The 18,380-nt window shown below is 37.8% G+C and overlaps 1 protein-coding gene and 1 long non-coding RNA gene across 2 annotated transcripts in view; one reads left to right on the forward strand and one right to left on the reverse strand.

Moving 5' to 3' along the window:
- LOC131325334 (uncharacterized) overlaps positions 1-18,380 on the forward strand; it is a 64,764-nt gene that overhangs the window by 1,125 nt on the left and 45,259 nt on the right. Inside the window, exons 2-3 of the mRNA XM_058357533.1 lie at positions 1,563-1,896; positions 2,004-2,041. Of these exons, the coding sequence (XP_058213516.1) occupies positions 1,563-1,896; positions 2,004-2,041 (372 nt within the window). The remainder of the gene's footprint in view (positions 1-1,562; positions 1,897-2,003; positions 2,042-18,380) is intronic.
- On the reverse strand, positions 5,250-6,430 carry LOC131325335 (uncharacterized). Its single transcript, XR_009199661.1, has 2 exons — positions 6,153-6,430; positions 5,250-5,513 (listed from the first exon to the last, which is right to left on the reverse strand). It is a non-coding gene; the product is annotated as an uncharacterized LOC131325335 (long non-coding RNA).

Below are 18,380 nucleotides of genomic sequence, written 5' to 3' on the forward strand. Positions count from 1 at the left end.
AAAAAAAAACTGTGGCCATCATACACCTAAATACACAGAATTTTCAATAAATTCTTAAAATGTGTGAATTCTTTAGTTGTAAAGAAATTCACGGGGCTTTTGAATTTGTTAATGGTAAAGAAAATTCACATGGGTGTGTGTGTTTGTCAATGGTAAAGAAATTCACGCGGGTGTAAAGAGTTTCTAATTGAAAAGAATTTATAGGGCATTTAACAAATTAACAAGCAATGCTTTTAAAAATGGCTATGCGCTAGTGAGGCTGAAAAAAGGGCGCCTATCACCGAGGCGCTAACTATAATAACATCAACTAGCGTTTTAATTGTACAAGTTTACAAAAGACAACTTTCCTCCCAGGAAAGGTAAAAACAAAAGGCTATATATCCATATCTGGCTCTGTTTTTGCAAATAAACACCGAGATTCACTCAACTGGATATCCATATTTGGGGGATTTCTATATCCCCGCCCCTTCTATATGCTGATTATAACAAACATGCCATAAAGGACCAATTACGCTAGCTAGGGTTGCCCAGCGTACGGTTTTGGGCGAAACGAAACCGAATCGCTCGCCGCAGTTCGTCATTTTTTTCATCCGCACCTGTTTGTTATTGTGGTCTGGTTAGGTCATTTTGATTGTGGTTGGGTGGTTTGGGCGATGAACCCAACCTGTTCAAACAAAATTCATATATTAGCTAGGATCCGTGTTTATCCATACCATATATTAGCTAGGTTGACCTGATAGGCACCCCAAACGCCAGCGTTTGCTGCTCAGCATCGGTACAGCTCTAAGAAGAAGCCAGGGAGGGACCAAAGGCCAAACAAGGCCCACCAGCTTGCTCAATCATTACACGAAAGGGGGCTTAAGTCCAACCTGGACAAGACATTGCTTAGGGGCATTGCCCCGTTCCAGATTTGAGAGTAAGTACTTATTTTTTAATAATGCAATTTTAAGTTCAAATATCATGAGTTTACGTGAATAATTTTTCTAATAATATGGATCTTATTTGATAGATCTCATTGAGATATTTTAAACGGTACCAAAAAAATCAAAAAAATATTTTTCATTTTCATTATATTTAAATTTGAAAATGGAAAATAAATACTTATTTTTTAAGAAAGAGAATGTGGAACACCAAGCTAGCCAGAGCTTTAGTCTAACCTGGACAAGACATTGCTTAGGGGTAACACATTTGCTATGCACCATCCGAGTTGTCCGTTTGGCAATTCAATGACTCGGATCTCATCTCTACAATATATGGATAGCTCAGATGCTACACGATGGCGATGCGATTCAAGCCATTAGATTGTCGAACGGACGACTCAGATAGTATGTGCACATGCAGCACAATATTGTGCACTATTCGACACAACACCATCCCCCAGTTCACAAGTCCGCTTCTATTTCGAAGGTCATATTCAATCCTAAACGATTATATGGTCATATCTTTCCATGCATGCATGTACTATATATGGTATGAACTTAATTTCTCTGAACTTTTTCCGTGATTTTGTAGGAATAATATTCTCATCTTTTGTTACCTTAATGTTTATACATATTAATTAGATATGAGCATCACAGAAAAGAAGCGTTTGACTTGCTTTTTTTATTACGGTGGAGAAAGGAGGGTTCTCCCGAATGGTACCTTCCAGTATGTCGGGGGTGTTTCTGAAGCTATGCTGATTGAAGACGACATGGCAAGAGGGGAGTTGCTTTCGAGAATCGTTTCTCGCCTGAGTATATCGTTGCATAACAAGTTAATCTTTCACAACACGAAGATGGACAAGACAAAGTACCTACGCGTGAGAGACACTAACGGAGTAAAAATGATGTTTTACTTGAATGAAGACGAAGTTGATGTGTTTGTTGAGGAACAGTACCCTTTCGATACTAGTACCAGGTATATTTAATTTGTGTCACAAATATTGTTGAATTAATGGAAGTTTAGTTCGGCTGCACTCATTCTTGGCTAATATTATTGTAATGCCGTTCAATCATTGTGGACAGGGAATCCAACATTGTGGAAAGCAATAAAACTCCGAGAGGTAATACTATACCCACTAGCTACTCTCTGTGTGCTAATACAATAGCTTCCGGAATGGCTAACAGTGTGTGTGTTTGTGTGAGAGAGAGAGAGAGAGAGCAACGTAGAGAGAGAGAGAGAGGGAGCAACAAAGAGCAGAGAGAGAGAGAGAGAGAGAGAGAGAGAGAGAGATCAGAGCAACGAGAGACAAATTAGTGCAGAATTAAATTTATTCGGGGAAAGTGGTTTGCCCTTCAATTTGAAGGGTAAAATGGTCTTGACAATGACGGTCTTCCTCTTCATTGAATTTCTCGTTTCCCCTTTAGTCAATTTTCTTGCCCACCACGCCTTTCTGTCCATTTGAGGAGAAAAATCTTGAAGGATTTGACATGTAGCTCAATGTGACGTAATTAATAAATTAATTGACATCCTTCATTTTTTTATGACATTTTTTGGTAAAAGAACTGGTAAATTGTTGGTAATAATACATGATTGATTGGCTAAAAATGCATCTCTATTTCGTAGGTCAAATTCAATCCTAAACCATTGAATTTTCTTATCTCTAGTTCATCGCATGCATTACTATTTATGGTACGTATGGACATATTATGTGACGTTATTTCTTTTTATTATTTTGTAGAAATTATTCTCACCGTTTGTCACCTTAATGTTTGTGGCATGTTAATTAAATATGAGCGACATAGAGAAGAAGCGTTTGACTTGCATTTGTTATTGGAAAGGAACAAGGACGGTACTCCCTGATGGTACCTTTAATTACGATAGGGGTGTTTCTGAAGCTATGCTGATTGAAGACGGCATGTCCTACAATGAGCTGCTTTCAAAAATCTGTTCTTGTCTAAAGATACCGACGTATGACAAGGTACTCTTTTACAACTCCAAGAAGGACAAGACAAAATACCTACGCGTGAAAGACGATAATGGAGTTGAAATGTTGTTTCACATGAATGAAGAGGAAGTTGATGTATTTGTTGAAGAAGACACTTCCAACTTCGGGTATGTAACGTCTCTCAATCAGTGTTGGGACAACCCGATTCTGCATGATCGATCCTACGTTTATTTCAGTGGTAAATACTTTTATTTCGTGCATGTCATGGTCAATCTCTTATTAGTAAATTAATAATGATGAACCTTATTTAGTTAACAAAAAAACAGGGGACAACTTGACTAATAATATGATACTAATTAGATGTTGGAATTGATCGAAGTCTAGTCCAGGTTCGCCTCGGCCTTTGGTTTTTTTTTTTTTGCTAACATTACTGTAACATCGTTCAGTCATTGTTGGGACACCTCGATTCTGCATGAATCCAACGTTTATTTCAACAGTTAATACGAGTACTTTTTATCGAATTGCATTCCATTAGTTAATTTTTACAGTGGCGAATGGCGATCATAAACTCGACTAGACAGTGTCAGAGAACTGTAAGTGATCCTTATGTTACCTTCTTCTTCTTCTTTTTTAGTAACTGGATATCCGGATCAGCTTGTGCGCATATCAACAAATTCCAGGGCGATTCTTATATATGTAACCTTTGTGGTAGATTCTAATCAAATTGTAATACGCATCATACTCTTCCAGGTCAATCACATAGTAGTAAATTATTGGTGAAACTTGTTTAATTAAGAAAAACCAGGGGACAACTTGACTAATAATAAGAGAATTAGAGAAACATTGCAGAGCATGACTTGGTAACATGGATACATGTACTAACTTGGGAATTTTGATTGCATACTGGCGACTCACATTTGTTAACGTAATTAATATTAGGAAATATTATGTTGCCATATTTTCTAAGCTTCATTATTCTGTTTTTAGTTTAGGCAGATTATTATTTATATTTCCTAGTTAGTCTTGTTTTCCATATTATACGTATTTCCTTGTTATGCCTTTTGTAACCTATATAAAGGCGTGTTAGGTTATGATTTGAATACAATCAATAATACATCGTTTCTCTTTTCTTCACAGGGGTTACTAGCTAGCCATATATACTGGGCAAAGCAAATGAATGCGCGGAGGGGTTGGCGAAGGAAGCTCTCAGCTTTTCTGTATGATTTTTACTAGTATTTGTTCCATTCCAGAATGACGGACTGTGCAGGAAATTGTTGGCAGAAGGAAAATTATCTGTCCGTCCCCTAAGTTAATATATATATCAATTACTAATGTTAGCCCAACAACTCATTGCTCAAGCCAGTCAAGAAGAAGATGACAATTCATCTGCAGAATTAACTACACCAACATCACACAAGAATCCATATGGATCCGCTTTCCAAGATGCTCAGGACCCATTTGCCTGAGATAGTCAATTTTGCTACAATAGCATCCAAAGACGACAGTCAAAAGCCAGTCACACGATGAAAATTTAGTCAAATGCAAATTACTACTTTTGGTCCCACCGACACCGAAAGTAGCAATAGTCATCATTTTCCCCTTTTGGCCCCATCTGCACCGAAAGGAGAAACAGTCAGCAATCATTTCTGTTTTTTGCTCCACTAGCACCGAAAGCAGGAACAATCACCCACTTTAGTCACTTTAGTCACATGGCTGAGTCATTCAGCACTTGTAATCCTCCAGACCTTATTCTATAAAAGGATCCGCGAAGGAAAGTAAACAATAATTTTTAGAAATTTAGAAGTTCAATTTTCAAGTTTTAGTTTTCTAGTAAGAGAAAGTCAACAAAGTTTGGATTTTCAGAAATTGTTCACCCATACTTAGTCAAGAAAGAAGTTCTACTTCTGTACTCACTGTAAGTCTGAGCTTGTTCAGCTTACCTATTCATTACCAGAAAACTATACTATTCAATTCAATACCAGTAAAATTGCATTTACTTTTCATAGTAAATTACTATTCATTTCGTACTATTCATAATCACTATTCACACACGAATTTTACTATTTAGTATTCATGATTAAATTTGCTTTTACTATTTAGTTATAATTGCTGTTACTGTGCTTTACCGTCTCACCTTCTTTAAGTAAATTCCATCCCCTCTCCTCCACCGACATACCTATTACTCTGATTAAACCCCATGTTCTTCCACTGTATCCCTCCTTCCGCCCCCCTCATGGTATCAAAGCCAAGTAGGAAATTGTTGAAGAATTAAACTCAAAGTAATCTGTAAGTTGTTTTTTGTCACACCCCAAAAAAAATGAGAAGTGACCGGCCGTGAACCATGAGGCCAATCCATGGAACACGCAGCCTGATTAAATCAAGGTAACTGAAAATCAAATGATCCCTTTTTCGTTATTAATCAAATCAAATGCCAAATGAGTCTCAATCATAAACATGGGGTACAACCATCCCATGAACTAAACAATAACCAGTAATTCAACAATAATAAAAAGAATTCATTATTTGACAATTGTTTTGAATGCGGAAGCGATTTATTAAAATAAAACTAAGATGAGACACCCTAAGGAGGTCAAACAAAAGAATCCCCGAGATGCCGCCAGAGTCCTTGCCTAACATCCCAACTTGCCTGAAAGAGAAGTTGGAATAAATCCGTCAGCTGACGAGCTCAGTGAATAGCAAGTATGTATAATAAATAAAATTGAAAGCGGGGATTAAAATAATTCACCATTAAACTTAATTTGGCATACGAGGTGTCCGGCAAAATAACAAATTAATCAATGAAGTATTTAACCAATAAATATTCTTGGTGGTGATCACAACATTAACTCCATCAACAATGGGAAACCACAATCAAATAGTACCATGGCCAAAATAAATCTCATCAAAATTGGATCCAATATCGAACTTAGAGTCACCAGGGTTGGCAGCCCATGGTACTTTTCCCTAAGACGATCCGGTGAAAGAAAGCCGTTGAGCATTAGGGTCACCGGCCTAACACGGTCTTTTCCCCAATGGCCAGGGTCACCAACACGAGAAGGAATAAGTTCCCTGGACTTCCGAAATAAATGTTCCCATTAATATCCACCAAGTTCTCACCAAAAAGAATATTAACAATTGATCTCATAAAATTCATCGCATGCCAATTAATAGAAACACTTATAAATAATTTTGAGTCTCCGAATAACATTCATATAAATTTCTGAAGGAAACACTTTTAAGAGACACAGGAATTTTTCGAAAATACGTAACAAACTTAACTACTCACCTGAATCCAAAAGTAATGCAATCGAATGCGCAAAAAGATGTTAACCTGAATAAAAGAACAAAGAACAAAATGACTAACTATACATATATACACTTGAAGATACAGAATACCACTTCCTATCAAAATAAAACTTAGCCTAATCCTAACTACTGCCCTCTGTAATCACTACCGCTAAAACCAAACTCCATGCCTCCAACCATGAGCACATACCACTGTCCAATAACATTAAAAGAAAATAACTTCCAACGAAACTCGTATAAAACCAAAACCATCCAAGTCTACTGCCACCATAAATTATTAAAATCATTCCTCAGGAGTATTCCTTTTTTTTGAACAGATTCCACAGGAATATTCCTTACTCTAGCAATTCCCATACCACGACAACAGAGATCAGCACCGCACACGACATCTATTATAATTTTAACCCGTTGCCGCACACACGACACACACTCTCACCCACCGACTCACTCCATCCATATCACACCCAATTAATTCTAATGCCACAAAAAGATTGTGCAACCCAACAAACCCAACAACTGCTTCCCTCCTCCAAACTTCAGTGGAAAGTAATGGAAACATTAAAGACAAGATTACATACCGTTCAAAGCCGAGAGCAAGATCGGGAAAAGAAGTTCGACTGACACACCAGTACCTCACAACCTCCGGCTGCTTCTGCTCTCTCTTTTTCTTTCACCCAAAGTTCTCTCAACTTCTTTTCTCAAACGCTCTGCCCAAATAAAAACCCTATACCGTGAAACATCTCCTAACTTTCTAAAATTACCCACTACTCCCTATATTATAGTTAATTCGACTAAGATAGAACGTAACACAATTAATAAAATTACCATTCAATACCACCATTTTATCCAAAATTAATCTCATACCCCAAATATTACAATCGTGACATCAATATTCATAGCGCTCACAAAAATAATTAATTGGGACCCAAATATAACACCAATTAATAACGATAATATTACTAATTAAATAAAAGAAAAATGCTAGGCCGTAACATTTTTACTCCTGCTTAGTTTTCATTTGATATTTTATCTTGTTGAAATTTTAGTTAATATTTTAGTTCGGTTGTCATCGGTCAACCACCTTGTCATCTGACCACCTTAGATAATCCGTAAAAGGTCCCCGTGAGTAAGTCCTAGGTAGGTAGTGAAGGGGTTGGGAAAAAATCTGGGGTATGTGTCAGGTAGGGTATGTGTTTATCATGATAATTTAGGATTAAAATATTAATTAAAAAATCTTTAGGGTTAAAATATTAAAAGAAGAATCTGTAGAATTAAACACAATGAATAGATTATTTAAGTGTAGTTCTTCAGCCAGTTCTTCAATGGCTTTTTATCTGAGTTAGCGGATATAGTCAATCAAGAAGAACATGAATACCATGATTTAGACACAGGATTAACTAATTGGAATATTCCCAAAATCCCAGTAAAAGAAATTTACAAGTCAAGTTTCCTAGATGATACTTTTCGTACGGATTAAGTAGCAAAAACTGCAGAACATGTTTATGCTATTACTAAACAAGAAGAAAGATGTTCTCTTCTTAGTCAACATTCAGTTAAACGACACCTAGAAAGAGGATATAAATATATTCATGTAGGATTAATACAAGTAGCAGTTAAACCACTTACAAAAAAATGATTAAATTCCTCAGTCCTACTGTCTTTACGAGACAGTAGATTCACAGTCTATAGTGATAGTCTGTTAGGATTAATGGAGTCATATATATATATAAGAGGAATTTTCAAGTGAGGGATCCCTCATTTTGTTAAAATGAGGGACTTTCATTTTTCGATCAAATTTTGAAAATCCGAACCGTTCAATGTGTGCAGAACGTAATTTTAAGGGTCCCAGCGAGAAATCAGCAAAAAAAATGACCGGGAAGGGCGTCATTTGAGCAGTTTTTTTTGAACCATTCAATGAAAACTGCTCGGATGAAGCCTTTCCCGGTCATTTTTTTTGCTGATTTCTCAGAGGGACTCTTAAAATCACGTTCTGATCACTTTGAGCGGCTCGGATCATCGAAATTCAATCGGGAAGGAAAGTTCCGCATTTTAATAAAATGAGGGATCACTCACCGGAACCTAACTCATATATATATATATATATATATATATATATATATATATATACACACACACACACACACACACACACTTTATATCCAATGAGGGATCCCCTACAGGCTTACCGTGCGGGACTCCCTTTTTCCGATCGAATTGCGACGATCCGAGCCGCTCAATGTGTTCAGAACGTGATTTTAAGGGTACCACGCGAGAAATAATAAAAAATGAGCAGTTTTTTACTGAACCGTTCAATAAAAAACTGTTCGGATCAAGCCCTTCCCGATCATTTTTTTTGCTGATTTCTCCCGGGTACCCTTAAAATCACATTCTGATCACTTTGAGCGGCTCGGATCGTCGCAATTTGATCGGGAAAGGAGAGTCCCGCACGGTAAGCCGTGCGGGATCCCTTAGGGGAACCGGACACGAAAAATCAAAGAATCACCAAACCCACAAAACATGGATATATATATATATATATATATATATCCATGTTTTGTGGGTTTGGTGATTCTTTCAGTCTTTGATTTTTCGTCCAATTGTTACGTTCAATTGCCGGAAATTAAGTTAACCCCAGCAAATTAGAAATGCATTGGGAAATGCATGTCGTGCTTACCATAGGAACTGGGGGGAGATACGTTTGAATTGTATACAGTTTGGTATAAGATTCTTATGAAAGTTTTCGTCCAAAAATGTTTGTCCAGTCTGTAAAACGAGGATTAAAAAATAATGCATATCTTTTAAGAAAAAATACAAACTTTTTTCCTGAATTAAAGAACACGTCGAATATCTAGTAAAACGTTGAAAAAATTTTGAACCTTTCCCGCAAAAATTGTATTTATTTTTATGTTCTGATTTTGCGAATTAGACAAACGGAGGGAGTGCTATATATTTGTGCTGGGTTTTACGAGGTCTGATCTATGAGGTGCTTGGTTGAGGATGGAGATACATATATACTAGGCCTGGATTTTTTTTTGTTTTTGTTTTAATCTGAAGCTAATAGCCTCATTCGATAAAGCCATTCGGCATATACAAGATTTCCATTCAAAGAGAGATAAGGAAAACGAGCCAATTCGCAAAAACTAAAAAGAAACAATAAGCACAAAGAGGCAAAACTAATGTACTAAGTCCTAATTAAGTGCGGGCTCTTCACATTACCGATTAACTTGCCCTTATGGGGTAACTTATCCATATCGCGGTAATGCAGTTTTTCTCAGCCTTTTGCTATTGTAGTAAATTTTTCTTCTGCTGATAAAAAAATAATAATAATAAGATCACTACCAAAATTTTCTTAGGCGCGATGGTTCCCAAACTCGTTTAAAATGAATGCAATATATGTTGCTAGAACTGCATTTTACAAAACTTTGAAAGAGGGATCTGAATCTGATTTTTCTAATTATAAAGGAGGCTAGGAGGTCGCTGTTTAATTTTCCACGGCCGAAGACTCTTCTTCCTTACCTCTTGGGCATTGGCGGAGCCACTCTAGGCCCACCAGGGCCACAGTCCCCATTGAACTTTGTACTTCTTCATTTGTATCTGTTGTTTTTTGTTAACATAATATTTAGAAATACTATGTTACCATGTTTTGTAGGTTTTATTATTCATGTTTTCAAGTTGGGCTGATTTCTTTATAATGCATATTTTCTATTTGGTTTATATTTCTTAGTGACCAAGAACATTGTAGCATATATAAAGGCATGCTAGGGTTATGTTTCATATACAAGCAATAATACATCTTTCGGTTTTTTTCACATGATATCAGAGCTATAAGATCTAGGCCCTGTGGAATTTTTGCTCTCGGCGGACGGCCTAAATTTCTTTGCTATCTGCCGGGTACTCGTAGTAACATGTAGTTGGCTTGCTCATTCGGATTCAACTCAAATCTCTTCTGTCATGGCTTCTGGTTGTTCTGTGGCTCTCATGGTTTTTCTCTTGGCTTAGCTTGGCATGGCTGCTCCTGGTTTCTTTTTGGCTTGGCTGTTCTTGATTTCTCGTGACTTTTTCAAACTCAAGTAGATCTACTTGAGTTTGAGGGGGATGTTAACATAATATTTAGAAATATTATGTTACCATGTTTTGTAGGTTTTATTATTCATGTTTTCAAGTTGGGCTGATTTTTTTATAATGCATGTTTCCTATTTGGTTTATATTTCTTAGTGACCAAGAACATTGTAGCCTATATAAAGACATGCTAGGGTTATGTTTCATACACAAGCAATAATACATCTTTCGGTTTTCTTCACATTTTTGTTTCTATTTTTGTAAGAGTTCAGTTTTTTCCTAAAATTATTAGTTTTAGTTTTACTTGAATCAAAAAATTATGTTGCCTTTTCTATCATTCAGTCAATTAGCTCGCACAGCTGTGTACATACTCGTATCAAGGATATATAGTTCGTTCAATAAATGGAAATTATCTACTTTATTTAGGATCCCATACTAAGTCTCACTTCAATTCTCAAAATCAATTTTTTAACTTCTTATAACCTTTACTAATTAATTTTTTAAAGAACTAGTATCTAACACACAAGCCATGCATTGTCGCATCACCAACAGCAATAAGGATGTGAATCGTTGGGATGTTGTCGAAAGTTGAATGTCCTTGGAGTTTTTAGTTTTATGGTGCGCACCTCCAGTAATGCACATTCTACGCTACACCATAGCTCTTGGGTAAGGTCATCCACACCTCATTTCGATGGCATCACTTTTGTGATGTCATCACTTTCATTGCCCGGGGTAATTATTGACCATTGTAAGGTGCAAATGGTCCCTTAAAATTTGATGCCTAACTACCGCCTTGGGAAGCGAGGGGACACATGAGCGTGCAGCTGCGCTAAATTAAATCGTTCAAAAGTATTTTGAACGGTTTAGATGGTCCTACTATTTATTACCGCTAATAGTATTCTATTACCAATCATAAATAACTCTTTTCTGGACCATTGATTTTTTAAAACAGATAGTGAAATTGGCACAGCTGCACGCTGTTGTGAGATAGGCACAACAGCCCCTCATCCTTCCTTTGGGATGTTGGGAGTGATTCACGTGCATGGATAAAAGAAGACAAACGAAGTTGTTCTAGTTGCTTCCTGATAGGTGCGTAAATATGCTTATTTACGCCTCCTAACTTAGGCTTGTTATGTCTATTTAGCGCACTACTTGAGGTTTGATACTTGGTAATTGCGTTTCAGAACTCGCGGAGCAATTAAATAGCGTACGGAGCTAAATTGAGAATTATTTTATGTGATGGGCCCACGTAGAAAGCAAATTCAGTTCGGACGGAAGTTTGTTGAGCTTATGATTTTAATTATTGGATCCATATTTGTAATGGACCAATGAGGCTAATCTTGGACAATAAAAGCTTGACTTGTGGGCCTAAGTAAGGAAGTTAATATGTACATTGGAGCCCATGGCTGACTGACGGCAAATACAAAATGAGCAGCAAGGGTTTCGTAAGAGGAGGATATCTTTTTCTCCCACGCATAAACCGAGAACGGAGGCTGCCATGCTAGGATCTCTTTCTCCCACGGAGAAACGGTAAGAACGGGGGCTGCCATCAGGAGCTTTTCTCATGCATACAGAAAGCAATTGAGTTATGCGACTGTTGATCACGCCTCGGCCAGAGCAATAGCAACATGACGGAAGAAGAAAACAAGATTCGGGGTTTAATCTTTTTATTCTCGATCTGCAAAGCTTTTAGTTTATTGTTCAATGGAGTTTATTTGTTTCACGATTATTTATTCTCGCTCCATGAGCGGCTAAATCCCTTGACTAGGGTGATGAGGAGGTCTCTCCAAGTAGCGTAGTTGCTAGATTTCTAAGGTTTTATATTCAACTTGATCGTGTGACTTGATCGATTCATAATTTTTTATGAAGTTTAATATTTTTCTGACATTCGAATGTGTTTGTATCCATGGTTTCAAGCACTGTCATACAATGGTTTTTAATATTTCAGGATAAGCTTTGAGATAGACTATACGACGTGAGACGGGTCATGCCGTTGGTGTTAAATCTAATGGGACGATCCGTGCCATGTTGAGGTAGCCTATACGGAGTGCGAATCTTGATTATCTTTTTGGGAATTATTGATAGGAATTGCTACCCTATAGTGATCTAGTTGAATGTTAAATATGAACCCTAGGATTCAAAACAATTGCGTTACAGGGGAAGACTAAATCGGAAACCCTAGTCCCTTCTCTAATCAGTTTACAACTCCTTTAATCTACTTTCTAGTTTAGTTTTAGTTTAATCAAATCAACTCAAATTCAGACCTTTTCCTTTGTAGAATTAAATTAGAAATCAATTGAACGTATTGCAACTTAGCTTTTTACTCTCCGTGGACGATCTCGGACTTAACTGCTATTCTTCGGAATAATTGTTAATTTCCTATTTTATAAATTATATTTTTGGTGCGAAAACGACAAACCAATGACAAAGGCAATGAATTAGAACTTTCAGGGAAAAAATGTGGTTAGAAAAGTTGTTCTAGGTGGTTCAGGCCATGAATGCGATAGCATCACACAACCTACCAAAGGACGAGGCATTAAAATTGAAGGTGACACTTACTATTGCCACTTGCAAATAGTATCAATGACTTATTTTCAAGTTTAAGAATAATAAACTTACAAAAATAATTTTAATTTTTTTTTTCAGGGCTTGATGGATCTCAACTAGATTCATGTTGCATATTTTTTTTATTTCAGTAAGTCTATTATTTTTAAGCTTCAAAATTGCAAATTTCGAACTCATAATATCTGGATTTATAGCTCATCTCTGTTGTTATTTGAGGTACCGTTGGAGTTCTAGTGCAGCCTATTTATTATGATGGCAAGGTATTCTTTCCTTCGTGGACACTAAAACTTCCTCTAGTGGTAATGTGGTATATAGCATATGTGAAGGTAATTCAAACACTAGCTAAAAACAGCCCGACGAGGATCTCAAGAGCAGAGAGATAGTACTTCACTCAAGTGCATGTGGTGGTCATGGCTTCTTTTTAATCTTTATTCGACAGGCCGATTATGGCTTGGACAACACAAGAAACGAGAAGAAAAGGTTTGAATGCCATATCCATTCTCCACATTTGTGCTTCTGATTAATTTGTACTAATTGCAGAAAGAATAACAATAATAGTATCCAAATAATCTCCAATTCAATCCATATAATCTTCAATCCAATCAATAGGGGTTTGGACAGGGGAGGACTAGAGACCAAAACAAACCTCATTTTGGAGGCTACTGAATGAGTTGTATGTGTTTGTATTTCAGTTTTAAGTGTGGGAGTTGAGTGAGCAAAAGAGAAAGACGTGAGACTGAAATTAATATAAGAGTTTGTGTGCTATTATCAATAAAATTGTGCTTGTGCATGTTTGTGTGAATCTCCTCCTCTCATCAAAGATTTGGTACAATTTGATTTAATTGTTGTTTGACCATATCGAACTTTTTTTTCCCCCTTTCATACGCTTTACATTTTGTTGTCAAACATTATAAAATAAAGGTAAACGTGATGAAGTTGGGTTTTTTTTTTTTTTTTCTTTTTGTTCTTTCTAGGTTTTCATTTTTGTTGTCAAACATTATGTAAAACCTTGTTATTTGATAGGATTGGTGGTATAGATTGAACAAGAAATAAGAACAATGGAAAAAAAAAGAGAGTTTCAGATTGAGAGCTCTCGTCTCAACTGCTTTTTGTTACAATTTTCAACATGCCCTTCACAGCTTTTTCTTCCCCTCTTTATACACGAAACCAAAACAAGGAAAAACAGACTCAACTGATCCATCTCAACTAACCCAGCTCAACTAATCCCTCACCTTACATAACTAATTAAATTACAAACTAAATGGCCCAAGCTTTACTCAGTTGCGCTGCACGTGTTCTCCCACAGTCCAATTAGGCCCAAGACGTTGAGGGCTTTGCCAAATTCAGTCCAGCAAAGCCACCTTTATTCGGTCGTGTATCATTCCACCCCCCTTAACAAGCCTTGTCCTCAAGGCTGAAATTATAACCAGAAGATGATTTCCCAAAATATAGCATCAAGACGGTCACAGAACACGGGAAAAAACTGAAACACCACCACCTTAGCAAAACTCCACGCAGAAAACTGAACCAACAAGGTGAACTTGAAAGTTGCTGGGTATAGATTCTCTTGCTGCAATACAGCCAAGTCAATGGAAGAACCTCCCATAGAGCTAGCAGTGTAAAGGTGGCATGGACTCTCTGATTCTCGTAGGATACTGTTATGGTAAGAACAGATTTGTGAACGAACAAACAAAAACAATATAATGCCACCAATAGCATCCACTTCCCTTTCGTGACACCAATATAATGCTTGCCTCAATTTTGCAATATGATGACGCCAATAAGAAGAAATAAGAAAAGCCAGCAGTGAAAAGATCAAGTGCATTTCACTTCTCTGTTGTCCAAATATTTGTTCCTTGTTCTTAGCTACCAGTAGCTTAAGAACTATCTTGTACCTAGAATCAAGTCCGCCAGGATCCCAAAACTTATGAAAACAAGAAATGTAGAGGCAAGAAACCTCCCTCACAGCCCAAATAACCCTCCCAAGAAGAATTTTCTGATCATGTGTGGCCGTCACAAGATTCAACATATTGGGCTCGGAAGCAATGGCTTTGAAAGCCTGGATTAAAAAGAAGGAAGGGTTGGAACTATATCCCAAAGAAGAGATGCCAATCTGTTGCTCCGAGATATCGGCATCGGACTGCATATTTGGGACTAACCCATTCTTGAAACACTCAATGGCATTAACTGATTGACCAATCATCGCAATTGTAACCTTCTCACACATAGGGAACATTGGGTCCGAAGCCAATGTGACAAGCAAGGCAGTAGCAATTTGGAGAAAATTATTAATGAGAGTTGACAAGGAGTCATGGTCCAGCATTGACCAACCTGGATTTGTCAATTCCCAGTTGAAGTCGTTAATGCCATAAACTTTGTGAAACCCACAAACCATCCAAGTGCCTACGGTGTCCTCCATTAGACCAAGGTGATACAAATACAATGCTTCCCTCAGTTGCTCGTACGGTACTTGTTTCGTGGCTTGACGCGAACTACACTTTTGATTGTCCCCGGCCATTGAAAGCACTTCAGCAAATGCCAGTGCCACCAATCCTTGTTTCTCCTCGGTAGCCTGGATTGTGTATGTCTTCCCACTTCCTTTAGCTCCAAATGCAATAATGCCAACATTTTGGTCATCAAAAACCCTTGAAATCAATGGTTGTATCTCCCTTGAAAATATCAGACTATTATCTCTATTTTGCTCATAGCAATCATCCACCTCAGACCCATTTCCACAAGTGATCTCATCCCTGTCCACTGCCCTTTTGTGACTCCAACATAATGCATTTCTCAATTTTACGTACTGTGCACATCCCTCAATTGTGACATTCCATCCGGTAGGATCCTTGTGTGGCATTTTATCAAACACAATCCCTTCAATCTTAACACCAACAACTTTGACAAAAGTAATCACCATTTGAGCCTCCCTATTTGGGCGAATAATTTTATCAAACACGAATTCGTCATACACGTTCATACCCCTTTCGACGCGTGTCGCACTTTGCAAAATCAAAACACCAGAGCTGAAGCTAGGAGGATTATTAAAGCCAAAAAATGAAAGTTTCAATTGAAAAAATATTCCACCGGGATCCCACTCATTCACAATTAAGCGAACCGTTGGAGTGTTTGGAGCTTCTCCTCCTTGCATTTCCTTTTCTCTACCCGTCACCCTCATAGTCCGAATAGAAATGGATTTGGTTCCAGCTACAGATTGAAACATACTGTTGGGGTTTGAAGTTACCTTGAAAGAGGGACGCGACCTCGACGGAGACCGGTAGCTGGTTGAGACAAGGGCGGAATGGTTCGCCGACATCGGACAGATCTCTGAGTTATCGTCGCCTCCCGTCAAATCGTCGGACTCGAACGTCGTAGCCTTCTCGAACCCAAACGGTAAGTCACCGTCAATGTCCTTAGTCGCCAAACCAATTTCCATCGCTGCTTCTTCGCAACTCGGTTCTCCGAGCAGTTGTTCGAGGCACTGAAGATTTTCTTCCATGCACCGAAAAGTTTCCTTGGTACTCCGGGTGATTGCAAGCATCTCAGAGAGCACTGCGTCGATCTTGCGTAAATCGGAGCGCATGGACTCCCAGAACTCTTGCTCGGATGCCATGGCCGAAGATCGGTGGCTCTGATACCACTGATAGGATCGGTGGTATATAGATTGAACAAGAAATAAGAACAATGGAAAAAAAAGGAGAGTTTCAAATTGAGAGCTCTCGTCTCAACTGCTTTTTGTTACAATTTTCAACATGCCCTTCACAGCTTCTTCTTCTCTCTTCATGCCCTTCACAGCTTCTTCTTCCCTCTTTATGCACGAAACCAAAACAAGGAAAAACTGACTCAACTAATCCACCTCAACTAACCCAGCTCAACTAATCCCTCACCTTACATAACTAATTAAATTACAAACTAAATGGCTCAAGCTTTACTCAGTTGCGCTGCAGGTGTTCTTCCATGGTCCAATTAGGCCCAAGACGTTGAGGGCTTCGCCAAATTCAGTCCAGCAAAGCCACCTTTATTCGGTAGTGTATCATTATTTGCCGGCGGCCATGGTCTACCGCCAGTCGTGGGACGAAGCCTCTATTCATCGCCCACTCCGGCAACCGCAGTTGCTGTTGAATTGTCACCATCTCCGGTTCTCTATCCGTCAGCCATGACGTACCTTTCTTTTTTATTTGATCTTTCTCTGACCAAACCTCATTACTCACGTGGCATGAAGGATATTTCCGTGACAATAATATTCTTTGATGGTTTACATTGCGGTTCCTTTTCGAATTAGAATAAAAATCTGTTGCTTTTTACGGGATGGTTAGTTCCACTAGCCAGAAAGTTGTACTAATGGGGGCGCACAATGCATACATGTCACTTTGTTGTTGAAAAAAAAAAAAAAAACACATCTATCTATCTATTTTTTAAAAATCCAGCATGCCTTGATTTTCTTTTGAGCTTTTCTTTAGATATATTCCTATTTGAAAAGTGTTTAGTTATCACATTATGAAAAATCAAAATAATTTTATGTTTTAGATAAATTTATAATTTTCATTACGCAAATAATTTAATTTTTAGTTCTCAATGAATAATCTTCAACACAAAGGAGAAGGCAATTATTGATAAATTGAAGAGGAAATGAGAGAAATAAAGAAAAATGTGAAAATGAGACTCGCTTGACTTACATTTTATGATAACATAGTAATTTTAATTGTTTATACATATGATAGTTTTGAGGCAAATATTAAGTGAATTAAGGTTTGCGTGTGAGTATTTAATTATTAAGTGGTTTTGGGGTATCGCCATGCGATGCCTAACACCCTTCTCCATAATATATTTAGATGAGACCTAAAAAATACTCAATAATTCTGAGTCTTTTAAAGGTGACATACTAATAGAACTTCTAAGGTATTTTCTACAAATTAAAAAAAAAACCGGGGGGTCCCAAGCCCGCATTGGTCCCCATGTATCTTCGCCACTGTCCACTTGTTTCTTAATTCTTCATACCCGAAAAGGTATGTTAGATTTTTTTTGGAGGGTTTAACCTAAAACCTATTGAAAAGAGGTGAAATAACCTCTTGATTAACAAAGTTTGGTTAGCTTAGGTAAGTGATGTGAAATAAAGTCTAGCACTCCTCGAGTGACATTGGTACACAGATACTGGACCACAGGAGGTGAAGTTATCAAGGACCTAGCTCTATTACCTTGTTATATTTTTAGAGAGTTTCAACCTAAAACCAATTAATAATATATGGAGTAGTCTCTAGATTAACCAAGTTTAAGTATTTTAAATGAGTGGTGAGTGAAAAAATCTAACAAGGTGAATTGGTAGTCACCAAATAGACATAAAGGTAAGGGGTTTTAATCAAGCCAAACAAGCCTAACCCAGTATTGATCAGGCCTGGTAGGGTTTCCTAGTAGGGGGGCTGAAGCTGCCGCCTCACCCCACCCCACCCCCCACCCCTCTATCACCGACCATCCACTCCCTATTATGATGGGTTGTTGGGCCGCTTGGTGAGGTCCTCCGGTGAATAAGCCCCCGGAACCGGAGCGGTGATTTGTTTTGTGACATGATTATGGTTGGGGTTCTTTTTCC

The sequence above is a fragment of the Rhododendron vialii genome, chromosome 5a, assembly GCF_030253575.1.
Source record: "Rhododendron vialii isolate Sample 1 chromosome 5a, ASM3025357v1".
Lineage (NCBI taxonomy): Eukaryota > Viridiplantae > Streptophyta > Magnoliopsida > Ericales > Ericaceae > Rhododendron > Rhododendron vialii.